This window comes from Oncorhynchus mykiss, chromosome 16, assembly GCF_057628025.1.
Source record: "Oncorhynchus mykiss isolate SJ-2025 chromosome 16, ASM5762802v1, whole genome shotgun sequence".
In the NCBI taxonomy this organism is placed as follows: domain Eukaryota; kingdom Metazoa; phylum Chordata; class Actinopteri; order Salmoniformes; family Salmonidae; genus Oncorhynchus; species Oncorhynchus mykiss.
In genome coordinates this window covers 48,118,705-48,139,961 of record NC_143037.1, presented here as the reverse complement: position 1 = coordinate 48,139,961, position 21,257 = coordinate 48,118,705, and the positions used below count along the sequence as shown (strand labels likewise).

Genomic DNA, 21,257 nt, shown 5'->3' with positions numbered 1-21,257 from the left:
GTGACACTGTCTGTGATTTCTTTAGAATTCAAGGCACACTTAACCAGTATGATTACCACAGCATTCTGCAGCGATACACCATCCCATCTGGTTTGCGCTTAGTGGGACAATAACCCAAAACACACCTCCAGGCTGTGTAAAGGCTATTTGACCAAGGAGAGTGATGGAGTACTGCATCAGAGGACCTGGCCTCCACAATCACCCAACTTCAACCAAATTGAGATGGTTTGGGATGAGTTGAACCGCAGAGTGAAGGAAACGCAGCCAACAAGTGCTCAGCATGTGTGGGAACTCCTTCAAGACTGTTGGAAAAGCATTCCTCAAGAAGCTGGTTGAGAGAATGCCAATAGTGTGCAAAGCTGTCATCAAGGCAAATGGTGGCTACTTTGAAGAATCTTTTTGATTTGTTTAACACTTTTTTGGTTATGACATGATTCCATATGTGTTATTTCATAGTTTTGACGTCTTCGCTGTTATTCTACAATGTAGAAAATAGTTTAAAAAAATAAAGAAAAACCCTTGAATGAGTAGGTGTGTCAAACTTTTGACTGGTACTGTGTGTGTGTGTGTGTGTGTGTGTGTGTGTGTGTGTGTGTGTGTGTGTGTGTGTGTGTGTGTGTGTGTGTGTGTGTGTGTGGATGTGTGTGTGTGGATGTGTGTATGTCTGTGTGGGTGTGTGCGTGAGTGAGTGCATGTGTGCTGAGGTGTGGAGAATCAGAGCAGGTGGTCTGCTGTTCAAAAGGGGATGGGGTTGCCTTATAACAGCCATTGGAGTGGCACTCCAAACCAACCCCCACTGTGTCCGTATCTGTCAGACAACTGTTTGTCTTACAGAGAGAAATGAGGGTAGGACTCAGTGAATAGTGGGGGTTTGAATATCAGATGCACTTGCCATTAGTTGCTGCATAAGCATTCATCTCTGAATGTGTGAATGTTCTAGCTTTGGGGGGAAACAGAGTAAAAAAGTCAATACAGGTCTTGGTCTTGGTCTTTATTATTCTTAGTATGAAATACATGAGAGTTGAAGATCTACTGATATTTGGAGACCAAATAATTCACAGTACTAAGCTTTTTTTCCCTCTCTGGCCCATTCCACTGTGCCGCATAGCAAATGTAACAGGACTTCAGTGTATCAGTCGGTGTAACAGTCAGTGTAACAGTCAGTGTAACAGTCAGTGTAACAGCCAGTGTAATAGCCAGTGTAACAGTCAGTGTAACAGCCAGTGTAACAGCCAGTGTAACAGCCAGTGTAACAGTCAGTGTAACAGTCAGTGTAACAGCCAGTGTAACAGTCGGTGTAACAGTCGGTGTAACAGTCGGTGTAACAGCCAGTGTAACAGTCAGTGTAACAGTCAGTGTAACAGTCAGTGTAACAGCCAGTGTAACAGTCAGTGTAACAGTCAGTGTAACAGCCAGTGTAACAGTCAGTGTAACAGCCAGTGTAAGTCAGTGTAACAGCCAGTGTAACAGCCAGTGTAACAGTCAGTGTAACAGTAGGTGTAACGGCCATTGTAACAGCCAGTGTAACAGCCGGTGTAACAGCCGGTGTAACAGCCAGTGTAACAGCCAGTGTAACAGTCAGTGTAACAGTCAGTGTAACAGTTAGTGCAACAGTTCAAATGAATCACGATACCGGTTCAAAGGCAGTTGTAAATTAAGAGCAAGTTTCAACCTTAGACATTTTTTTGTGTCAGGATCAAAAAGTTGACTGGCCTTGTGGAGCTGCTATTAATACCTTACCCCAATGTACGGAAAGACACATGTCCAGTTGCCTGTAAGAAAGAGAGAGAGAGCGAGAGAGAGAGAGAGAGAGAGAGAGAGAGAGAGAGAGAGAGAGAGAGAGAGAGAGAGAGAGAGAGAGAGAAAGAGAGAGAGAGAGGGATTTATAAGCGATTTCTCACCAGCTGTTTGGAGTGCTGCAATGATGTACTATAAGTGTTTTGTTGTGCTTCTAATGTGTTTCCTTGACAACCCAGTGGGGATGTCACATTGGAGGCATGGGGATATCCGCACCCCTTTTTGTGAGAAATCTCTTGTTTGGAGTGCTGCAATGATGTACTATAAGTGTTTTGTTGTGCTTCTAATGTGTTTCCTTGACAACCCAGTGGGGATGTCACAGTGGAGGCACGGGGATATCCGCACCCCTTTTTTTTGTGAAAATCTCTCGTGAGAGGGAATTTCAAGCAAATACACAAAGAAAAATATGAAGAAAAAAAAAACACGGTTCAGTTGCGTGATCTCAAGACGACGTTGGAAAGAACAGAACAGGGCGTTTTCAGTTCCATGTGGATGGGCTGACTCTCAGTCAGAGTATAGATCAAGTGTTACGCATTTTCAATGCTCTCCTTCCTGTTCTCTGTTGGTCTGTTCCTAGCATATTGAACATGACCTTCTGGATGAAATGGGAGCACTCCTAGATAACAACCTTGACCTAAATCCAACTGCATTACCTGCGGTTTTCCTGCTATTTTACCTTCACATTATCTGTACAGTACCAACGTTGGATTCCCTTCCTGTTCTGAGAGCTTACGAAGTATGACACATATTCTGTAAGATAAGAATCACTGTACTGACATCGAGTTCTAAGCAGAACTGCAAAATGTCATTAAATGTGTGCTTATACCTGTGTAGTAACACTGTAAATTACTACAGCAATTAGGCCTACATAGGACTTGCTGTGCGTTTATGGTAATGGAGTTGAACTGTTTTTGTTATTTACACATGTGGAATAAGGAACAGTCACTGTATTCTAACATGTTAGTACAATGTTGTTACTAGTGTTACCACACAGATTTAAGTGTTACCGGACAGGTTTTTGAAATCCATGTCAAACACCTCAGCTTGTTTGAGGGTACATTCTTGTCCCTTGCAGTTTAGTGGGATAATAGATAACATATTGCCTGGTGGAATGATCAGCCACGATAAGCACTGACTAGGAGTACACAGCTCTTTTATCTGTCCCTGAAGTATTTCTTTACCTCGCTCGTCTCTCCGAATGAACCGATTAAGCCAATGAGGGTGTGTTCTTTAGTGTAAGGGTCAATGGCAAATCACTCGCAAATCACTGTGCCGTTAAAAAAACGACAGAATTTTGTCATCAGAAACAGTGATTGTTGGACAGTGATATGGTCTGGTTGGAACAGTAAACCCCTGTCATACACAGAGGGTTTCACTTCCATCCGTCTGCAAGCTCATCATGTGGGTCTAAAAAGGGAGTGCGAGAGACGGAACGGGAGCACTAGCAGGATTAGGGCTGTGAACCGGCACGTTGCCCCCGACAGCTGTGAATCGCCCCACAGACGATCAGCATTTCTCCCAACAGCTCCACGACTGGACCCCCTTCCCCCTCGGCAGAGACTATACTATACTGCTTAAAATAAGGGTGCTTAGTAGTTCTATGGCTAACGTTATTGAGAGCCATATGAAGCCACCCATTGAACCCATGTTGGTTCGAAAGAGCATTAAAACTATTTCTTCTGGTAGTGTAGTTCTAAATATGAATGAGCCTTGAGGGGACAGTCCTCAGTACTTAGTGCCACCCAGCTAAATGTGGCCCCTCAGTCCCAATCTTACTTAGCTGGGTGATTCAGATAAACCAACAGTCACTATTTCCAGCCAGGCGAGTGGCTTTATCAAATGTCTAATTTCAGTCAGGTGGCTGCTTCTGACTTGCAGCGTAACCACATTCCAACGGTGTGGGTCTCCTTTGGTGTGACTCAGAAACAGAAATAGGAAATGTTACCATAGTTCCCACACCCTGGGAGAGAACCTCATGCTGATCACATAACACAATTCAACTAATAGAAAACATATGCAGCCCAGACTTTGTGATACCACTCATGTTAAAAGAGGCTGATACATGGCTATTATGATCATCAGGGCCTAGAATCACAGCTTTCTCTACAACCTTGATCTGTAATGATTCCGTTTTGAAATAATGTAAGCAATCTGCATTCCTAGCTGCCACAAATAATCATCAAATGCCTTTGTACCTCAAGAAACGGGTCTTGGTAAATAACCACTATTGTCACTTAATTCCACGGCCTATCAGGAATAGGTCACAGCCCAGAGAGATATAAGATACTATTGGATCATAAGGACCTTTGATGTTACTCTGTGTCCACTGTTCAGCCAGTTAATAATATATCTGGTTATCATCGACCTGTCTTGCTCTCTCTCTCTGTATCTCAGTACGACCCAGGTAGAAACGGTTTAGGTCAGACAGGCACGCAACCATGTCTTTATCAGACTAAACCCCTTATTCGGAACGATTGAATGCAAATGATGGCAGCGCGCCATGGTGAGAATGAAACAATCAGAACACCCAGTTCGGGAAAATTTCTCCGGAATCTTCTAGGATGCTGTAACATGCAGATGAATCGGTTCTGAGTGTAGCCCACTGAAGTTATACACTAGTTTTCTCTTCTGTCTGTCTTTTTGTGAATCAAGAGCTCCACCTCTCCTAAAGTTGTCACGAGTCGAGGAACTACCTCCTTTCAATGTTCCCTCAATTAGTTGCAGAGCGAGCGTAGTGAGGGACAGCGAGCGGCGAGGACGCCGAGGGAAGAAGCTGACTGAGCATTTAGGAGATATATACAGCGAGTTTTAGTTTCAAGGAATGCAGTTTAGATAAATAGGTACAACAACCACTCCACAAGCTCTACGGATCTGAAAACATTAGAGCAACTCAGGTGTTGATTAAAACAAAACACATTTTAGTGGATTCATTTAGAAATAGAATGGGTTCCAGAAGATACCGTTCGGAGAAGCCGGGAGAAGTGAACTACCCATTCTGCTGCATTGGGGTTTGTCTGATAATAATCCTACAGTTGTGTGCTGCGTTCAACTTGGACGTGGAAAACCCCACGGTCTACAGCGGACCTAATGGGAGCTACTTTGGATATTCCGTTGAATTTTACTTGACCAATTCCTCAAGGTACGTTTTTTCTTTCTAATTTGGAAGTCATTTGGCAAGTTACTGCAAACATGGTGGGAGAAATGAGGCATTTGTTGGTAGATTTCATTATAGGATCCAAGTGGCAAATATGATCCAAGGAGTTTAGAGTGTTAATTCTCGGGTTCACGCAAATAGCCTATCAACAAAATATTTTACAATAGCCTACATTTCATAAATCCAATTAATATATATGGTAATTGCACATTGAATTAGATGTTCTCTTTGATTTTGGTTAGAAATCCATCCTTTCTTCACGCGCACTGAAGAAAGGTCCTTATCTAATAACTTGACCAGTGAGTGACCACCCTATATTAGAATTCGGAATGGCCCGTGCCTCTGTATAAAGCGCAAACTTTCCTATTAGAAAAAGTGTTTTAGTCAGTGTGTTGGCCACATTATTTCCTTTATATGTCAGTGGCAATTAACTACAGCTTCAATTGTAACTAAATGGCCTCAAAAAACAACAATTTTGCTAAGATGTACACTTGTTATCATACCTCATTAAGACTTCAGCGCGCACACCCATCAGTTTTAATAGAAAACCGTCAGGGCATCTTCCATTTTAGTTCATCTCAGCCGTTGAGATTTCAAGATCACTCTGTTGCATGGGTCTACCTGTGTCAACCCCTTTAAACCAGTCGGCCTCTGTGAGGTATCCAGTGTGTGTGTTTTGTCTAAGGTAAAACTGAACAATTTGGGTTTAACAGGCCGATTTTCTTTATAACCCAATTTACACAAATTACACCTAAAAAAAAGTGTGTTCTGCAAGCAGGAGAGCCTGAAGCCTTTAGTTGGAAAGCTGGTCTCTATAATTTAGGTAACATTAGTAACTGTGATAATTCTATGGGTACTCTATTAGAATGCTATAGAATATAAACATATAGGATCAAAAGTGAACATCAAGCTGAGATTAAACTCAATAAAGATGACATTTGTGCCATATTTGGGAAAACCTTTTCATATAATAGTCTTTAAACTGTAATCTCATTGTCCTAAAATTGGATTTCATTCTGACCTCTAATCTCTCACTGGCTCTAAATGTCAAACAAAGAGCCAATTAGAAGCAGCTTTACCCCAACTCTGTTATTTTGATGTGATCACCATCCACCTCTTCCTCCATACCAGACTTATTGGTCTTACTCTGAAATGCTCCTGTGCAATTTAGTGTTATGTCGCTTGGCATTATGGGAATGTGATCTCTGTGTCTGTGTCACAAACATGCTGTGACTATTATCTCAGCGTCCTGGCATGCAGTGGCTCCATCACATCAGTCCCGTCTATATTGCTGCTGAGATCACTCATTAAGAAGGGCTTAGAGCTTAGTCCAGACTTATTACGGGGTAAACAGACTACTGGAGCAACACAGTTGATATGTGGTCAGGTAAATGGACTGATAGATAGTCTGAAGACAGACATAGTTGATGATGGAAGGTGCCCGGACGGCCACAATGACATCCAGCAAATGACAACATCTGGTCTTTGTATCAATAACCATAGCAACAACAGCTCTTATATCAGTAGGAATGCAGCATGAGGGAAGTAAATGACATGCTGGCAGATTCACAGCTGTGTCGCTGCCATCCTGGGGCTATGTGTGTCAGAATAAGATTGCTTTGACTGAGTCGACCACCACTCATCAGTATGCAGTGTCAGCGACTCAGCCTGGACCTAGCTGTCTGCCCTGTAATTGTAATAATCATTATCCAAAGTGAAGCTAGCAGCTAGCCGGGCCACTGCGGCCAGACACAATCAGACATCCTGGCTGGCTGTGTTTTTTTACTGTCTCGCCAGCCAGCCAGGGGTTTAGGAGAGGGGCTTTGTGCCGAGTGGGCCGCCAGTGGCTCCAGTTTCTCCTCCCCACTTCACTAGTTCCTTCGACTACAGTTCAGACACAGACAGGGTGGGATTCTCCTCCTCACTCACTCCTTTAAGGCGCTGCTGCCATTGGTCTATATTTTTCTACCAGGCAGGGGCTCTACGTCTAGGAACACTATGATTTATGACGTGGGGCTGGCAGTCTGTGTCAAGAGTGTATTAAATCCCCTACACCTCCCTCTTTGCCCCCTTCCTCTGGTCTGATGTAATTCTGCAGGGTCTTTTCTTTCATTTACCCCCACCCCCCGTCCCGTGAATGAAGTCACAGCAGCAGCTAGAACAGCAGTCATTTCTCTGGTCGATGACTTCATCTGAACTTTTAACAGCGGAGACGTCATGGCTAGGGGGAGGAGAGCTAAGACAATGGGTTGGTGAAGAACATGTCTGCATGAGGGGGATACTAAATTTAGCATATATCTACCCACTGTCTTGTACTCTCACTAATGCTACTGTTCAGATGCTTGCCAAATCAGACACAAGTTTAAACCTGGTCTCAAAAATCTATCTTTGACTAAATCATTGAATTTTTCCCCCACATTTCACACGTCAGAAACATAATCCAGCAGGAAACAGAAACATACGTTTCCAGTTGTCACTCGTCTTCTTCTCCGTGAAGTTTTATTAGTTATCAGACTGTCGCCCATGTTGTGGCTAGTACAGGAGTAGCTGGAATCCATGGGTGAGGTCAGTCTCTGTCTGGGATGGGGAAGGATGTTCTCTGTGCCTGATGCAAGATTTACACACAGCACCTCTGACCTGTACCTGTAGGATAAACTCTTCTCTGTAAAACATAAAGCACATGCCAAAGACTCCTCTCATGGCCAGCTGTTTGAAGACTCCTATCTCTATCGTCTCTCTCTCTCTCTCCCTCTCTCTCTCTCTGTTTTATTTAGGAGCCTCAACAGTAGCATAGGCCTACCGAAACACACAAAAGTGAGAAAGGGCGGGACAGAGTGTACTCATACATTCATCTCCCACACTACTACACACAGACAGACTTTCTGTGTCACTGATAGCGTGGCTCCATGAGTGTATGTGTGTCTGATTCCTGTCATGCCCCCTGGCCTGTTCTAATAGAATGAAATAGGCTAGCGGACAGAGAGGACACTAGCCCTGCACTGAGACCACCGTGGTAGACCGCCTGAGAATAGGGTTCATGAACTGTGTGTGAGGGCCCCTGTCAGTTAGACACCGGCGAGACTTTATTTATGGTCCCCTGTATGTAGAGTCTACAGAGAGAAGTAGCAGCACAGTATGGGGCCTTGTCAGGACAGGTCTCCTCCTCAACCTGACTTGGCTCTATGAATCTCAGCGAGGCCACAGCAGATCCACCGGGCTGAGGAGGAAAACTGCTTGATACCTCTCCGTCCATCCAGCAGCAGCAGAACTGCACATTCCTCCTTCCCTGTTTCTGGAGCCAGACGGGGATTCAGGGTGTGGACTGTTAACATGGCTGAGGTCAGAGGTCAGACTATAGATGACAGGCCTAGCGGTCCGGGAGTGTCTCTGTCTGGACTGATCGATGTCTGCTTCTGGACCGTATATTTATGTTATTTACTTCAATAACAGCAGGTAGTCCTGTCCATCGAGAAAGGGCGATATGTCAAGAGACAATTTTAACTTGGATGAAGTGAGATAATGTGAACCCTAGGAAGAGTAGCATCTGCAAAAAGCTAATGGTGACCCAAATAAATAAATCCTCTGGGAATCACAAATGTTGTGGGCTGAGCAGAATGGGGTCTGTCTGTCTCTGTCTTTCTTGTGGGTCTGGTGTAGTGTATGTACAGATTGCATTGGAAGGCAGTCATAAGGAGATATTTAGTCATGGATACCACGTGTTTGAGATGGGCTTGGTGGTGTTCTCCATTAGATCATGGATGGTTTAACTGTGTCGTACCCAGATCGAGGTCAGGTCATCGTTCATGTTGGTCACTTTCCTGGAGTTTACCCTCTTAAATAAGGTTTTTGCTAAACCAATATTAATACTGGACCAGGGGCTGTGTTAGCTGCTAAAACAGAAATATTTTCTGTGTCTGCACTGTCTGCCTCACCATATGATCAAGCAGATTTCTGGTATTGTTTTCATTTTTGCTATTTTCTTTTGTGAGTTGCTGTTTATAAATTACAGTTCGTGTGAGGGGTGGACGTTGTTTAAATTGGGCCTGTATATTTGGGTTGCCAAGGTATTCTTCACTCAGGTTCTCTGCTCTGCGATTAGCTGCTTTTCATGGCCCTCTGTGTTGGACAATGGGGCTCTTTGTGTGAATGTTTGCTGTTTTCCATCTGAGAAACTTTCCATGTGACTCCCATGTTCTTTATTTATTTATTCCCTTTTTAAAAGGCCTATTTGAGTCTTTCTCTGTTCTCGCTTCGGGCCTGTGAGGTTGGTCTGGTCATTCTGTATTATAATAATAATTTGGGGGTGCTTATATTTGTCCTGTTACACACAAGTGTGTAATAAAAATGCGTATTTTTGCATATCCCAACTCCGCCAGGGAATGCCTTGCTCAAGGGCACAGTGACATTTATATATTTTTCACTTTGTCAGCCCTGGTATTCAAACCAGCAAACTTTCGGTTTTCTGGCCCAACGCTCTAACCTCAAGGCTACCTGCTGCCCCAGTGTGTTGTTTTAAAGGTTAATGGGGACATGCTTAGCCTGCTGACTGGGGCCCTGAAACACCCCAGGAATCTTTAACTGACAGCAGTCCTGGTTTCTTTTGCCCTATTAGGGTCAAAAAGGGACTCCATTCATTGTACAGACTTGCAATGGCACTCTCCTTTTGGGGGAAATGGATCTAGCCAGACCAAACATTGGAATCAAAATAGAGTTATTGCCATCATTCCAGTTCAGATTCAAATCTTGAATGACTATTTTAGTATTTATTAGGATTCCCATTACTCTTCCTGGGGTCCACACAGGAATAACACAATTACATGAAAACAACAGTCTACATCATAAACAAAATTACATTATTACTCTATTACAACTTTAATATAATATTTACAATATTACAATTATACAATGCTTGTGTGTTTGTAGAGCGTGTGTGTGTGTGTGTGTGTGTGTGTGTGTGTGTGTGTGCGTGCGAAATGGAATTGACCACAATGCTGCTACTCTCACGGTCAATGTTTGCACAAGGGAGACAACAGAGACAGTTTGTGTCCAGACAGCTGTGGTGAATGAGAGGGGATCAGAGGGATGGCTGTGTGACTCTCCTTCCGTCAGCCCCAGTGTCTTTCCCTTTAGAGGTATAAAGAACTGGACCCCCCCCCTTGGTGGTCACTGTGGAGAGGTGTGAATGACCTGGTGTTAAAAACATCCCTCATTGTGTTTTTGGGGTCTGTGACTAGGTTTTTTTTTTCCGGGCTGGGGGTGGGTTGCAATTTGGCATCAGGAAAATATAGTCTCTCTAACCTCAGCTCCATGTTTGAAATGACCAACTTGCCACTTGTGCAGTGAAATGACATTGCTGGTGGTTTTGCTGAATGTGCTTAGAAAGAGACTCCCTGCACAATGGATTTTATGGCTAATTTCCAGCACTCTCTAAGATCCTCACCAGCATGGAACACCTACATAATATGAGGATGATTCATTGAGATTTTTTTTACACCTTTATATAACTAGGCAAGTCAGTTAAGAACAAATTCTTATTTTCAATGACAGTCTAGGAACAGCCTTGGAACTGCCTTGTTCAGGGGCAGAATGACAGATTTTTACCTTGTCAGCTCGGGGATTCGATCTTGCAACCTTTCAGTTACTAGTCCAACGCTCTAACCACTAGGCCACCTGCCGCCCCATTAACATTGAGCCCATAATCACAAATCAGCCCATAATCACAAATCAATCAAGTCTAAAGCAATCCAAACCACAGATGTATTTGTTTTACAATGGAACTGAGGGTATCTGAATCCCTGTTCATCGTTAACTACCCTGTATCAGAGCCACGGAATGCATGAAGACGAATGGGAAAATCCACCCATATTTCAAACATCAGTGTCACTGTATGTTAGAGTACAGAGGACTGGCAGACTGCACTGACTAAGTCACTCTGGATAAGAGCATCTGCTAAATTACCAAAATGTGAAATGTATTCACCAGTGCTGCTTTCACCCTGTCACGAATACTAAACAGTAGTGTAGTGTAGTTGTCACGTTCTGACCTCTATTTCCTTTGTTTTTGTATTTATTTAGTATGGTCAGGGCGTGAGTTGGGTGGGCAGTCTATGTTTGTTTTTCTATGTTTTGGTCTAGTTCTATGTTCGGCCTGATATGGTTCTCAATCAGAGGCAGGTGTTCGTCATTGTCTCTGATTGGGAACCATATTTAGGTAGCCTGGGTTTCACTGTGTGTTTGTGGGTGATTGTTCCTGTTTTTGTGTTTGCACCAGACAGGGCTGTTTTGAGTTCTCACGTTTCTTTTTTTTTTCCGTTAGTTTGTTCATGTATAGTGTCGTCAATAAATACAATGAACAACCACCACGCTGCGCTTTGGTCCGCCTCTACTTCACAAGAAGAGAATCGTTACAGAATCACCCACCACAACAGGACCAAGCGGTGTGGTAATGGGCAAAGGAGAAAGCAGCAGCAGGAGCAGCGCGAGGAGGTATGGACATGGGAGGACGAATTAGACGGTAAAGGACCTTGGGCTCAGCCAGGAGAGTATCGCCGCCCCAAGGAAGAACGGGAGGCGGCGAAAGCGGAGAGGCGCTGGTATGAGGAGGCAGCGCGGCGTCGTGGATGGAAGCCCGGGAGTCAGCCCCAAAAATTTATTGGGGGGGGGCTAACAGGGAGTATGGCTACGCCAGGTAGGAGACCTGAGCCAACTTCCTGTGGTTACCGGTGGGCTAGAGAGACCGGGCAGGCACCGTGTTATGCTGTGGAGCGCACGGTGTCCCCAGTGCGGGTGCACAGCCCGGTGCGGTACATTCCAGCTCCGCGTATCGGCCGGGCTAGAGTGGGCATCGAGCCAAGTGCCATGAAGCCGGCTCTACGCATCTGGTCTCCAGTGCGTCTCCTTGGGCCGGCTTACATGGCACCAGCCTTGCGCACGGTGTCCCCGGTTCGCCTGCATAGCCCAGTGCGGGCTATTCCACCTCGCCGCACTGGCAGGGCGACCGGGACCATTCAACCGGGTAAGGTTGGGCAGGCTCGGTGCTCAAGAGCTCCAGTGCGCCTGCACGGCCCGGTCTATCCGTCACCACCTCCACACCCCAGCCCTCCGGTGGCAGCTCCCCGTACCAGGCTGTCTCTCCGGCCCATCCGTCCAGAGCCTTCCTCCTCTCCAGCGCTGCCGGAGCCTCCCGCCTGTCCGGCGCCTCTGCCGGAGCCTCCCGTCTGTCCGGCGCCTCTGCCGGAGCCTCCCGCCTGTCCGGCGCCTCTGCCGGAGCCTCCCGCCTGTCCGGCGCCTCTGCCGGAGCCTCCCGCCTGTCCGGCGCCGCTGCCGGAGCCTCCCGCCTGTCCGGCGCCGCTGCCGGAGCCTCCCGCCTGTCCGGCGCCGCTGCCGGAGCCTCCCGCCTGTCCGGCGCCGCTGCCGGAGCCTCCCGCCTGTCCGGCGCCGCTGCCGGAGCCTCCCGCCTGTCCGGCGCCGCTGCCGGAGCCTCCCGACTGTCCGGCGCCGCTGCCGGAGCCTCCCGCCTGTCCGGCGCCTCTGCCGGAGCTTCCCGTCTGCCCTGCGCCTCTGCCAGAGCTTCGCGTCTGCCCGGCGCCATCGGAGCTTCCCGTCTGCCCAGCGCCGCCAGCGCCGCCCGTCTGCCCAGCGCCGCCAGCGCCGCCCGTCTGCCCAGCGCCGCCAGCGCCGCCCGTCTGCCCAGCGCCGCCAGCGCCGCCCGTCTGCCCAGCGCCGCCAGCGCCGCCCGTCTGCCCAGCGCCGCCAGCGCCGCCCGTCTGCCCAGCGCCGCCAGTGCCGCCCGTCTGCCCAGCGCCGCCAGTGCCGCCCGTCTGCCCAGCGCCGCCAGTGCCGCCCGTCTGCCCAGCGCCGCCAGTGCCGCCCGTCAGCCAGGGGCCGCCAGTGCCGCCAGTCAGCCAGGGGCCGCCAGTGCCGCCAGTCAGCCAGGGGCCGCCAGTGCCGCCAGTCAGCCAGGGGCCGCCAGTCAGCCAGGGGCCGCCAGTGCCGCCAGTCAACCAGGGGCCACCAGTGCCGCCAGTCAGCCCAGCGCCAGCGCCGCCAGTCAGCCAGGGGCCGCCAGTGCCGCCAGTCAGCCAGGGGCCGCCAGTCAGCCAGGGGCCGCCAGTGCCGTCAGTCAGCCAGGGGCCGCTAGAGCCCCTCCGCCCGGAGCAGCTGTCCCTCTGTCCCGAGCAGCTGTCCCTCTGTCCCGAGCAGCTGTCCCTCTGTCCCGAGCAGCTGTCCCTCTGTCCCGAGCAGCTGTCCCTCTGTCCCGAGCAGCTGTCCCTCTGTCCCGAGCAGCTGTCCCTCTGTCCCGAGAAGCTGCCCCTCTGTCCCAAGCAGCCCCTCTGTCCAGTGGGGTCATTGAGAGGGGTGGGCATGGTGAGTAAGCCACGGAGGCGGACAATAAGGCGGACTGAGACAATGGCGAAGTGGGGTCCGCGTCCCGCGCCAGAGCCGCCACCGCGGACAGACGCCCACCCAGACCCTCCCCTATAGGTCAAGGTTTTGCGGCCGGAGTCCGCACCTTTGGGGGGGGGTACTGTCACGTTCTGACCTCTATTTCCTTTGTTTTTGTATTTATTTAGTATGGTCAGGGCGTGAGTTGGGTGGGCAGTCTATGTTTGTTTTTCTATGTTTTGGTCTAGTTCTATGTTCGGCCTGATATGGTTCTCAATCAGAGGCAGGTGTTCGTCATTGTCTCTGATTGGGAACCATATTTAGGTAGCCTGGGTTTCACTGTGTGTTTGTGGGTGATTGTTCCTGTTTTTGTGTTTGCACCAGACAGGGCTGTTTTGAGTTCTCACGTTTCTTGTTTTTTTCCGTTAGTTTGTTCATGTATAGTGTCGTCAATAAATACAATGAACAACCACCACGCTGCGCTTTGGTCCGCCTCTACTTCACAAGAAGAGAATCGTTACAGTAGTTAGCTCTCTGCACCTGGGACATCAGCGACCGACTCCACCCTGGCCCCCTGCTGCTCCCCTGCACATTTCCCACCCTCAATGATCACTTACCTTACCTGCTGCTCCCCCTATTGACATTATCACCCCCTCCCCCTCCCCACGGCATTCATCACTGGTGCAGTTGTTAATATGTATATTATTACTTTTTAAAATAAACATTTGTATTGTTTTTATTTCATTTGGTCCCCACACCACCTCAATGGTCATGCTTCTCCCCTTATGGTCATCCCCCACCCCCTAAACAGTCTTTACTCTGCCTCCACCCCAATTGACATTTATTTATTCATCTCTGCTACTGTTGTTATTATGTATATAGAGCTATTTCTAGTGTTGTTTTTATTACCATTTTCATTATTTTATTTCACTTAGTCCTGCAGGTTGGAGCTCGAAGCCTAAGATTTTCACTGTACCCTGCAGTCACACCTGCAACCCTGTACATGTGACTGTTAAACACTGTACCCTGCAGTCACACCTGCAACCCTGTACATGTGACTGTTAAACACTGTACCCTGCAGTCACACCTGCAACCCTGTACATGTGACTGTTAAACACAGAATCTGAATCTGCTGTTGACTTGCAGGTCTCCTGCTGTACTGAACTAACGTCCTTTGGGAGGAAATGTTTTTGCAGTGACATTAAGATCCGGTTCGGGAGAGGGGGGAATGTTTATCAGATCAACATTGGTGGGTGGGTAGTTTTTGTTGTAACTGCTGCTGGTGAAGTACAGTACTCAAAATGGGAGTGTGAGACAAACAAGGTTTTAACCTGGTCGCTGGGCAGTTTGGTTTTGGAAATTTGGGGTAAATTTATAGAAAGGAAACTTATCTATACCTTCAAAATAAGAATTTTCAGAGCAGGTTCCTACCTCATTTACAGTAATTAGGTTCCGACTGTAGCAGCTGACTGTATGGCTATATTAGTACCATTTGGGATGGAGCCTATGAATGAGTGTTCTGTACAGTGTTCTCTCTTTCAGCATTAGCCATCCCAGCAGACACTGCTACTCTCATCATCTCCCTCTGTGTCTGGCCCAGAGGAGTAAGAACGTCCTGGACAGCAGTGTGTGTGTGTGTGTGTGTGTGTGTGTGTGTGTGTGTGTAACTGAATGGATGACCAGACAGAATAGCAGTTGGGAGACAGTCCGTCTCCTGGTCTGGCCTTGGCTTGGACCGAACTGAAGAACGTGTGTCAGACTGAAGGCCGTGTGTCATGGCTCTACATGGTCCAAAATAAGTCGTTATTATAGTACAGCACATTTAACTGGTATTTCCTTCCACAGTGACACAGTGAGTCATAAATAGCTCCAGTAATTTGGTCTAGTGATAATGTGACAATGTCATATTTGGTGTTCTTGTGACGATTCCATTTGACAGTTTGTTGGCATTGCTGACTGAAGACCCTCCTCTTGTACAGTAATGCATTATCTTAAGTGTATTTGTGTCAATCCGCCAACGCTGTGCGACTGCCGGTTCCTCAAAGTGGAAGAGGAGAACTGCTGTAACGGTTTACTCGTTGTGTTTGGGCACAGGCCAGATCTCAATATCTGCTGAGAGAGAGAGATCCACCCACCCACAGATTCAGTTTGAGTCACTGTACTTGAGTTAGTTCGGTTTCCCCTTGTTGTGAGGAGATTCTTTTGAAGAGTTAGTTGAGTGACTGCATGTTTGTGATTTTGTTCAGATAGTCCCATGCCAAGCTGAGGTTTGGACCAAGGCTTTTGGAGGCTGTTCTACTTATTATTTGTAATAGTTTGTGGAGCAGAGGGCCTCAACCAACCCACTATCACAGATTGTTGTGAAATAGACACAAAATACTTATTGGAAATTTAGCATAGTAACTGACCAAAAAAGTTTGTGTCCAGTACACAGTTTTGTATACCGTGCATTTCAATTACAGATAGAGAGTGGGTTACTTAGATAGTTCACCCAAATTACAAAATGACATATTGGTTTCCTTACCCTGCAAGCTGTCTATGGACAAGGTATGACAGCAATCCATGCTTGGGTATAGTTTCCCTGGCACTGTTTCCACATGCTAACAGTGCATCTTGAGCTAACTCTTCTGTTGGCAGTTTTCTTTATTTCCTTCTTTCCAGTTTTTTAAACCTTTATTTAACAAGGCAAGTCAGTTAAGAACAAATTCTTATTTACAATGACGGCTTACACCGGCCAAACCTGGACGATGCTGGGCCAATTGTGCGCAGCCCTATGAGACTACCAATCACAGTTGGTTGTGATACAGCCTGGACTCTAACCAGGGTGTCTGTAGTGACACCTCAAGCACTGAGATGCAGTGCCTTAGACCGCTGCGCTACTCGGGAGCCCAGGGCAGTTTTCATGACTGTATTCCAGGGGATTCCTGCCTTCTTAATTTAATGGCTCCAGTCCTCCTGCCCTTTTTTCCAATCTTTACATCATATGTAGGCCTACCAGCCCCCTGGGCATCTGTCTGTGCCATACCATTCCCATGGCATCCAGGGTTAACGACTGCAGATGGTGACTGCAGCCATCCGGCCCGCCGCTGGGATGCCAAGAAAATATGAATGTGTTTTTTCCTCGGCTGGCTTAAAGCAATTATAATAGTGTTCAAGTGACATAAGCTTTGCAGCTGGGAGGAAGACCATTCACTGTGGAATGTGGTAAAAAGCTGTGTTTGGGTGGCAAGGGGGCAAGAGGAATTTGGCTTCTGACTGCCTCTCTCTAACCTCATCAGAAACTCCATTGGGTTAAGCCTGGGAAGATCAGTGGAAGATTAGCCGTTTCCATCATTATATATTACCCCTTAATTTGTCAACCCTGTATAAATAGTGGCAGCAACCAGTGGAATTATTGCCTCGCTTATGTATTGTTGAACATTTCTGCTGATTGCAGAAGCAATCATTTATACTGAGGAGTCTGTTTCTGGTCTCAACACTAGCAGCCTAAACCAATGAATTTAATGCTGGAACAATCAGACTGAGGTCGGTTGGGGTCGTTAGTGTGTTTCTGATGGCGTAGGTGGGTATCCCTTTGGGAGATGCAGAGAAGCCACAACCGTTTTTCTTGCTTCCACCTACACTCATTCCCAACAATATTCCCAGCAGTAGATTGCTCAAGGTCTCCTTATTAAACCGTTGGCTATGCTGTAGTTTTATTTTATTTATTGCAACATGAAAACATGCTGCCAAAAAATAATATATTTGGTAAGAAGTTTTAGGTTGTAGTTATTATAGGACTATTTCTCTAAATACCATTTGTATTTCATATACATTTGACTATTGGATGTTCTTATAGGCACTTTAGTATTGCCAGTGTAACAGTATAGCTTCCGTCCCTCTCCTCGCCCCTACCTGGGCTCGAACCAGGAACACATCGACAACAGCCACCCTCGAAGCATCGTTAACCATCGCTCCACAAAAGCCGCGGCCCTTGCAGAGCACGGGGAACAACTACTCCAAGTCTCAGAGCGAGTGACGTTTGAAACGCTATTAGCGCACACCCCACTAACTAGCTAGCCATTTCACATCGGTTACACCAGCCTAATCTGGACATATTTTCACAACGATAAACAGTTGTCTCTGATTGGGAACCAATTCAGGCCACCATAGCTCTACATTTACCTAGACAATACCAAAACCCCATAGATATACAAAAAAAACCTAGACAAGCCAAAAACACACATACCACCCTCGTCACACCCTGACCTAACCAAAATAATAAAGAAAACAAAGATAACTAAGGTCAGGGCGTGACAAAGAGAAGTGACACAATTTCCCTAGTTTAATATTGCCTGCTAACCTGGATTTCTTTTAACTAAATATGCAGGTTTAAAAAAATATACCTCTGTGTATTGATTTTAAGAAAGGCGTTGATGTTTATGGTTAGGTACATTCGTGCAACGATTGTGCTTTTTTCCCGCAAATGCACTTTTGTTAAGTCATCCCCCGTTTGGCGAAGTTGGTCTTCACAGTTTGCAACGAGCCAGCCGGCCCAAACTGCTGCATATAGCCTGACTCTGTTGCACAGAATGCAAGAGAAGTGACACAATTTCCCTAGTTAAAATAAATTCATGTTAGCAGGCAATATTAACTAAATATGCAGGTTTAAAAATATATACTTGTGTATTGATTTTAAGAAAGGTGTTGATGTTTATGGTTAGGTATACATTGGTGTACGACAGTGCTTTTTCCGCGAATGCGCTTGTTAAATAACCGTTTGGCGAAGTAGGCTATGATTCAATGATAAATTAACAGGCACCGCATCGATTATATGCAACACAGGACAAGCTAGTAATATCATCAACCATGTGTAGTTAACTAGTGATTATGTTAAGATTGATTGTTTTTTATAAGATACGTTTAATGCTAGCTAGCACCTTGCCTTGGCTCCTTGCTGCACTCGCAAAACAGGTAGTCAGGCTGCCACGCAGTCTCCCTCTCCCTCTGACCCTAAACCAAACCTCTACCAGCATGTTTCTGTTGGCCATTCTAGAACCCAGGGGCAGACTGAGACTATAATTCATCCCTGGCATTTTATCCACACCAGCCCGCATCACTATATGAAGAGGCTGTTGACGTTGAGACTGGTGTTTTGCGGGTACTATTTAATGAAGCTGCCAGTTGAGGACTTGTGAGGCATTTGTTTCTCAAACTAGACACTCTAATGTACTTGTCCTCTTGCTCAGTTGTGCATCAGGGCAGTGCGATGGCGATTGCATCGTCTGTGGATCTATTGGGGCGGTAAGCAAATTGAAGTGGGTCTAGGGTGTCATGTAAGGTAGAGGTGATATCCTAAACTAGCCTCTCAAAGTACTTCATGATGACAGAGTGCTATGAGGCGATAGTCATTTAGTTCAGCTACCTTTGCTTTCTTGGGTACGGGAACAATAGTGGACATCTTGAAGTGGGGAAAGCACACTGGGATAGGGAGAGATTGAATATGTACGTAAACACTCCAGACAGCTGGTCTGCGCATGCTCTGAGGATCCGGCAAGGAATGCCGTCTGAGCTGTAGCCTTGCGAGGGTTAACACGCTTAAATGTCTTACTCACTTCAGCCACAGAGAAGGAGAGCCCACAGTCCTTAGGAGCGGGCCACTGGCCCTGTGTCATCCTCAAAGCGGGCGAAGAAGGTGTTTCGCGTGGCCGGAAGCAAGACGTCGGTGTCTGCGACATGGCTGGTTTTCCCTTTGTGGTCCGTGATTGTCCTGCCGCATACATCTTGTGTCTGAGCCATTGAATTGCGACTCCACTTTGTCTCTGTACTGACATTTTGCCTGTTTGATTGCCTTACAGAGGGAATAACTATACTGTTTGTATTCAGCCATTTCCCTGTCACCTTGCCATGGGTAATTCTGCCATCTATCCACGGTTTCTGGTTTGGGTAGGTTTTAATAGTCACTGTAGGAACAACATCCCCTATGCACTTCCTGATGTACTCAGTCACCGTATCCGTGTATTCGTCGATGTTATTCTCAGAGAATACCCGGAACAAATCCCAGTCCGCGTGATCAAAACAGTCTTGAAACATGGATTTCGATTGATCAGACCAGCGCTGAATAGAACTTAGCATGGGTACTTCCTGTTTGAATTTCTGCCTATATGAAGGGAGGAGCAAAATGGAATCATGATCAGATTTTCCGACATGAGGGTGGGGGAGGGTGTAAACCTTTCGAAAAGTTGAGTTGTCCAATGTCTTATCAGTGCGAGTACTACAGTCAATGTGTTGGTAGAACTTCTGTAGCATTTTCCTCAAATTTGCTTTATTAATATCCCCAGCTACAATAAGTGCAACCCCAGGATAAGTGATTTCCAGTTTGCATAAAGTCCAGTGTAGTTCTCTGAGGGCTGGTATCGGCTTGAGGGGGAATATACACAGTTATGACTATAATCGAAGATAATTTTCTCGGGAGGTAATGCGGTCGGCATTTGATTTTGAGGTATTCTAGGTTGGGTGAATAAAAGGACTTGAGTTTCTGTACGTCATCACAATCACACCATGAGTGGTTAATCATGAAACATACACCCCCGCCTTTCTTCTTCCTGGAGAGTTCTTTATTCCTCTCTGTGCGATGTACTAAGAACCCAGATGGCTGACTGGACCGGGACAGTATATCCTGAGAGAGCCATGTTTCCGTGAAACAGAGTATGTTACAATCCCTGATGTCTCTCTGGAAGGAGTTCCTCGCCCTGAGCTTGTCTACTTTATTATCCAGAGACGGATCATTAGCGAGTAATACAGTGCCGTGCGAAAGTATTCGGCCCCCTTGAACTTTGCGACCTTTTGCCACATTTCAGGCTTCAAACATAAAGATATAAAACTGTATTTTTTTGTGAAGAATCAACAACAAGTGGGACACAATCATGAAGTGGAACAACATTTATTGGATATTTCAAACTTTTTTAACAAATCAAAAACTGAAAAATTGGGTGTTTATCTCAAAGCCATATCAAATATCGTGGTTGTAATATAGTTGCTGTTCAGAAATAAAAAATTACAGGAATCATGAGGACAATGTTTGACCAAATCATGTTTTTTGCCGCCCAATAAATAGGACGTTTTGAGTGAGGTGTCTATGTAGAATGTGCTTTTGAGTAGTTGAGTAGTCCACATTTATAGGCACCCTTTTAGTTTTTTAAGATCCATGATCTTGGCTGTCTAACTGATGACAGTTGAAGCAGGTCTCTTTGCTGATGCCGGGTTTGACTTTGAATGTGTGTTTGCATGACCGCAGCTCAGCCTATCAGAAAACAGGGCTGGCCCATCTTGGTAGGGGGACTGGACGTTGCCCACTGATCAGTCCAAAGGCTCATTATAGATTAGTATAATAGAAAAATATTGCCAAAATCCTAGAATCTTAACAGGCACATGGGCCGTATCAGCCATGTCACCCTTTTTCATTGTTTTATTTGTATATGTAAATATATATATATTTTTTCTGTCAATTTCGAGCAGCCCATCTAGAGGTTGGCAGAAGGCCAATCTGCCCCTGCTTGGCATATTAAACCTCTACATATAATGTGGAACTCTTACTTCTTTTCTGAATCTCTGAGATCACTCATTCAAATTCTGATGTAGATATTGTAATGATGTCCCCCTAAAACAGTCAACGACATTCTCTGTACATTTGAAAGTGCCTGGTGTATGCATGAAGCATCCGAAATGACTGCCCCTTTCCACTACACCTCCCCTCTGCTCTGTCTTAATCTTCACAAGGCCAGACGGTCTCCTCCCTCCTTATACACATAAAGCCATTTCTAAATCCAGCAATCAGCCAACTACACTTTGGCCTTTATGAAAATGCTAATGCTAGCTAGACTGATCCCCTGCCAGATAAAGGCCCATTAAATGCTAATTGTTCCTTATTTACAATACTTTCA

The 21,257-nt window shown here is 46.2% G+C and overlaps 1 protein-coding gene across 1 annotated transcript in view; it reads left to right on the top strand.

Annotated features, from left to right (window-relative positions):
* Positions 1-4,184: 4,184 nt before the first annotated feature.
* itga5 (integrin subunit alpha 5) overlaps positions 4,185-21,257 on the top strand; it is a 56,354-nt gene continuing 39,281 nt past the window's right edge. The window contains exon 1 of the mRNA XM_036947020.2: positions 4,185-4,936. Within this exon, the coding sequence (XP_036802915.2) occupies positions 4,740-4,936 (197 nt within the window). The 5' untranslated portion in view covers positions 4,185-4,739. The remainder of the gene's footprint in view (positions 4,937-21,257) is intronic.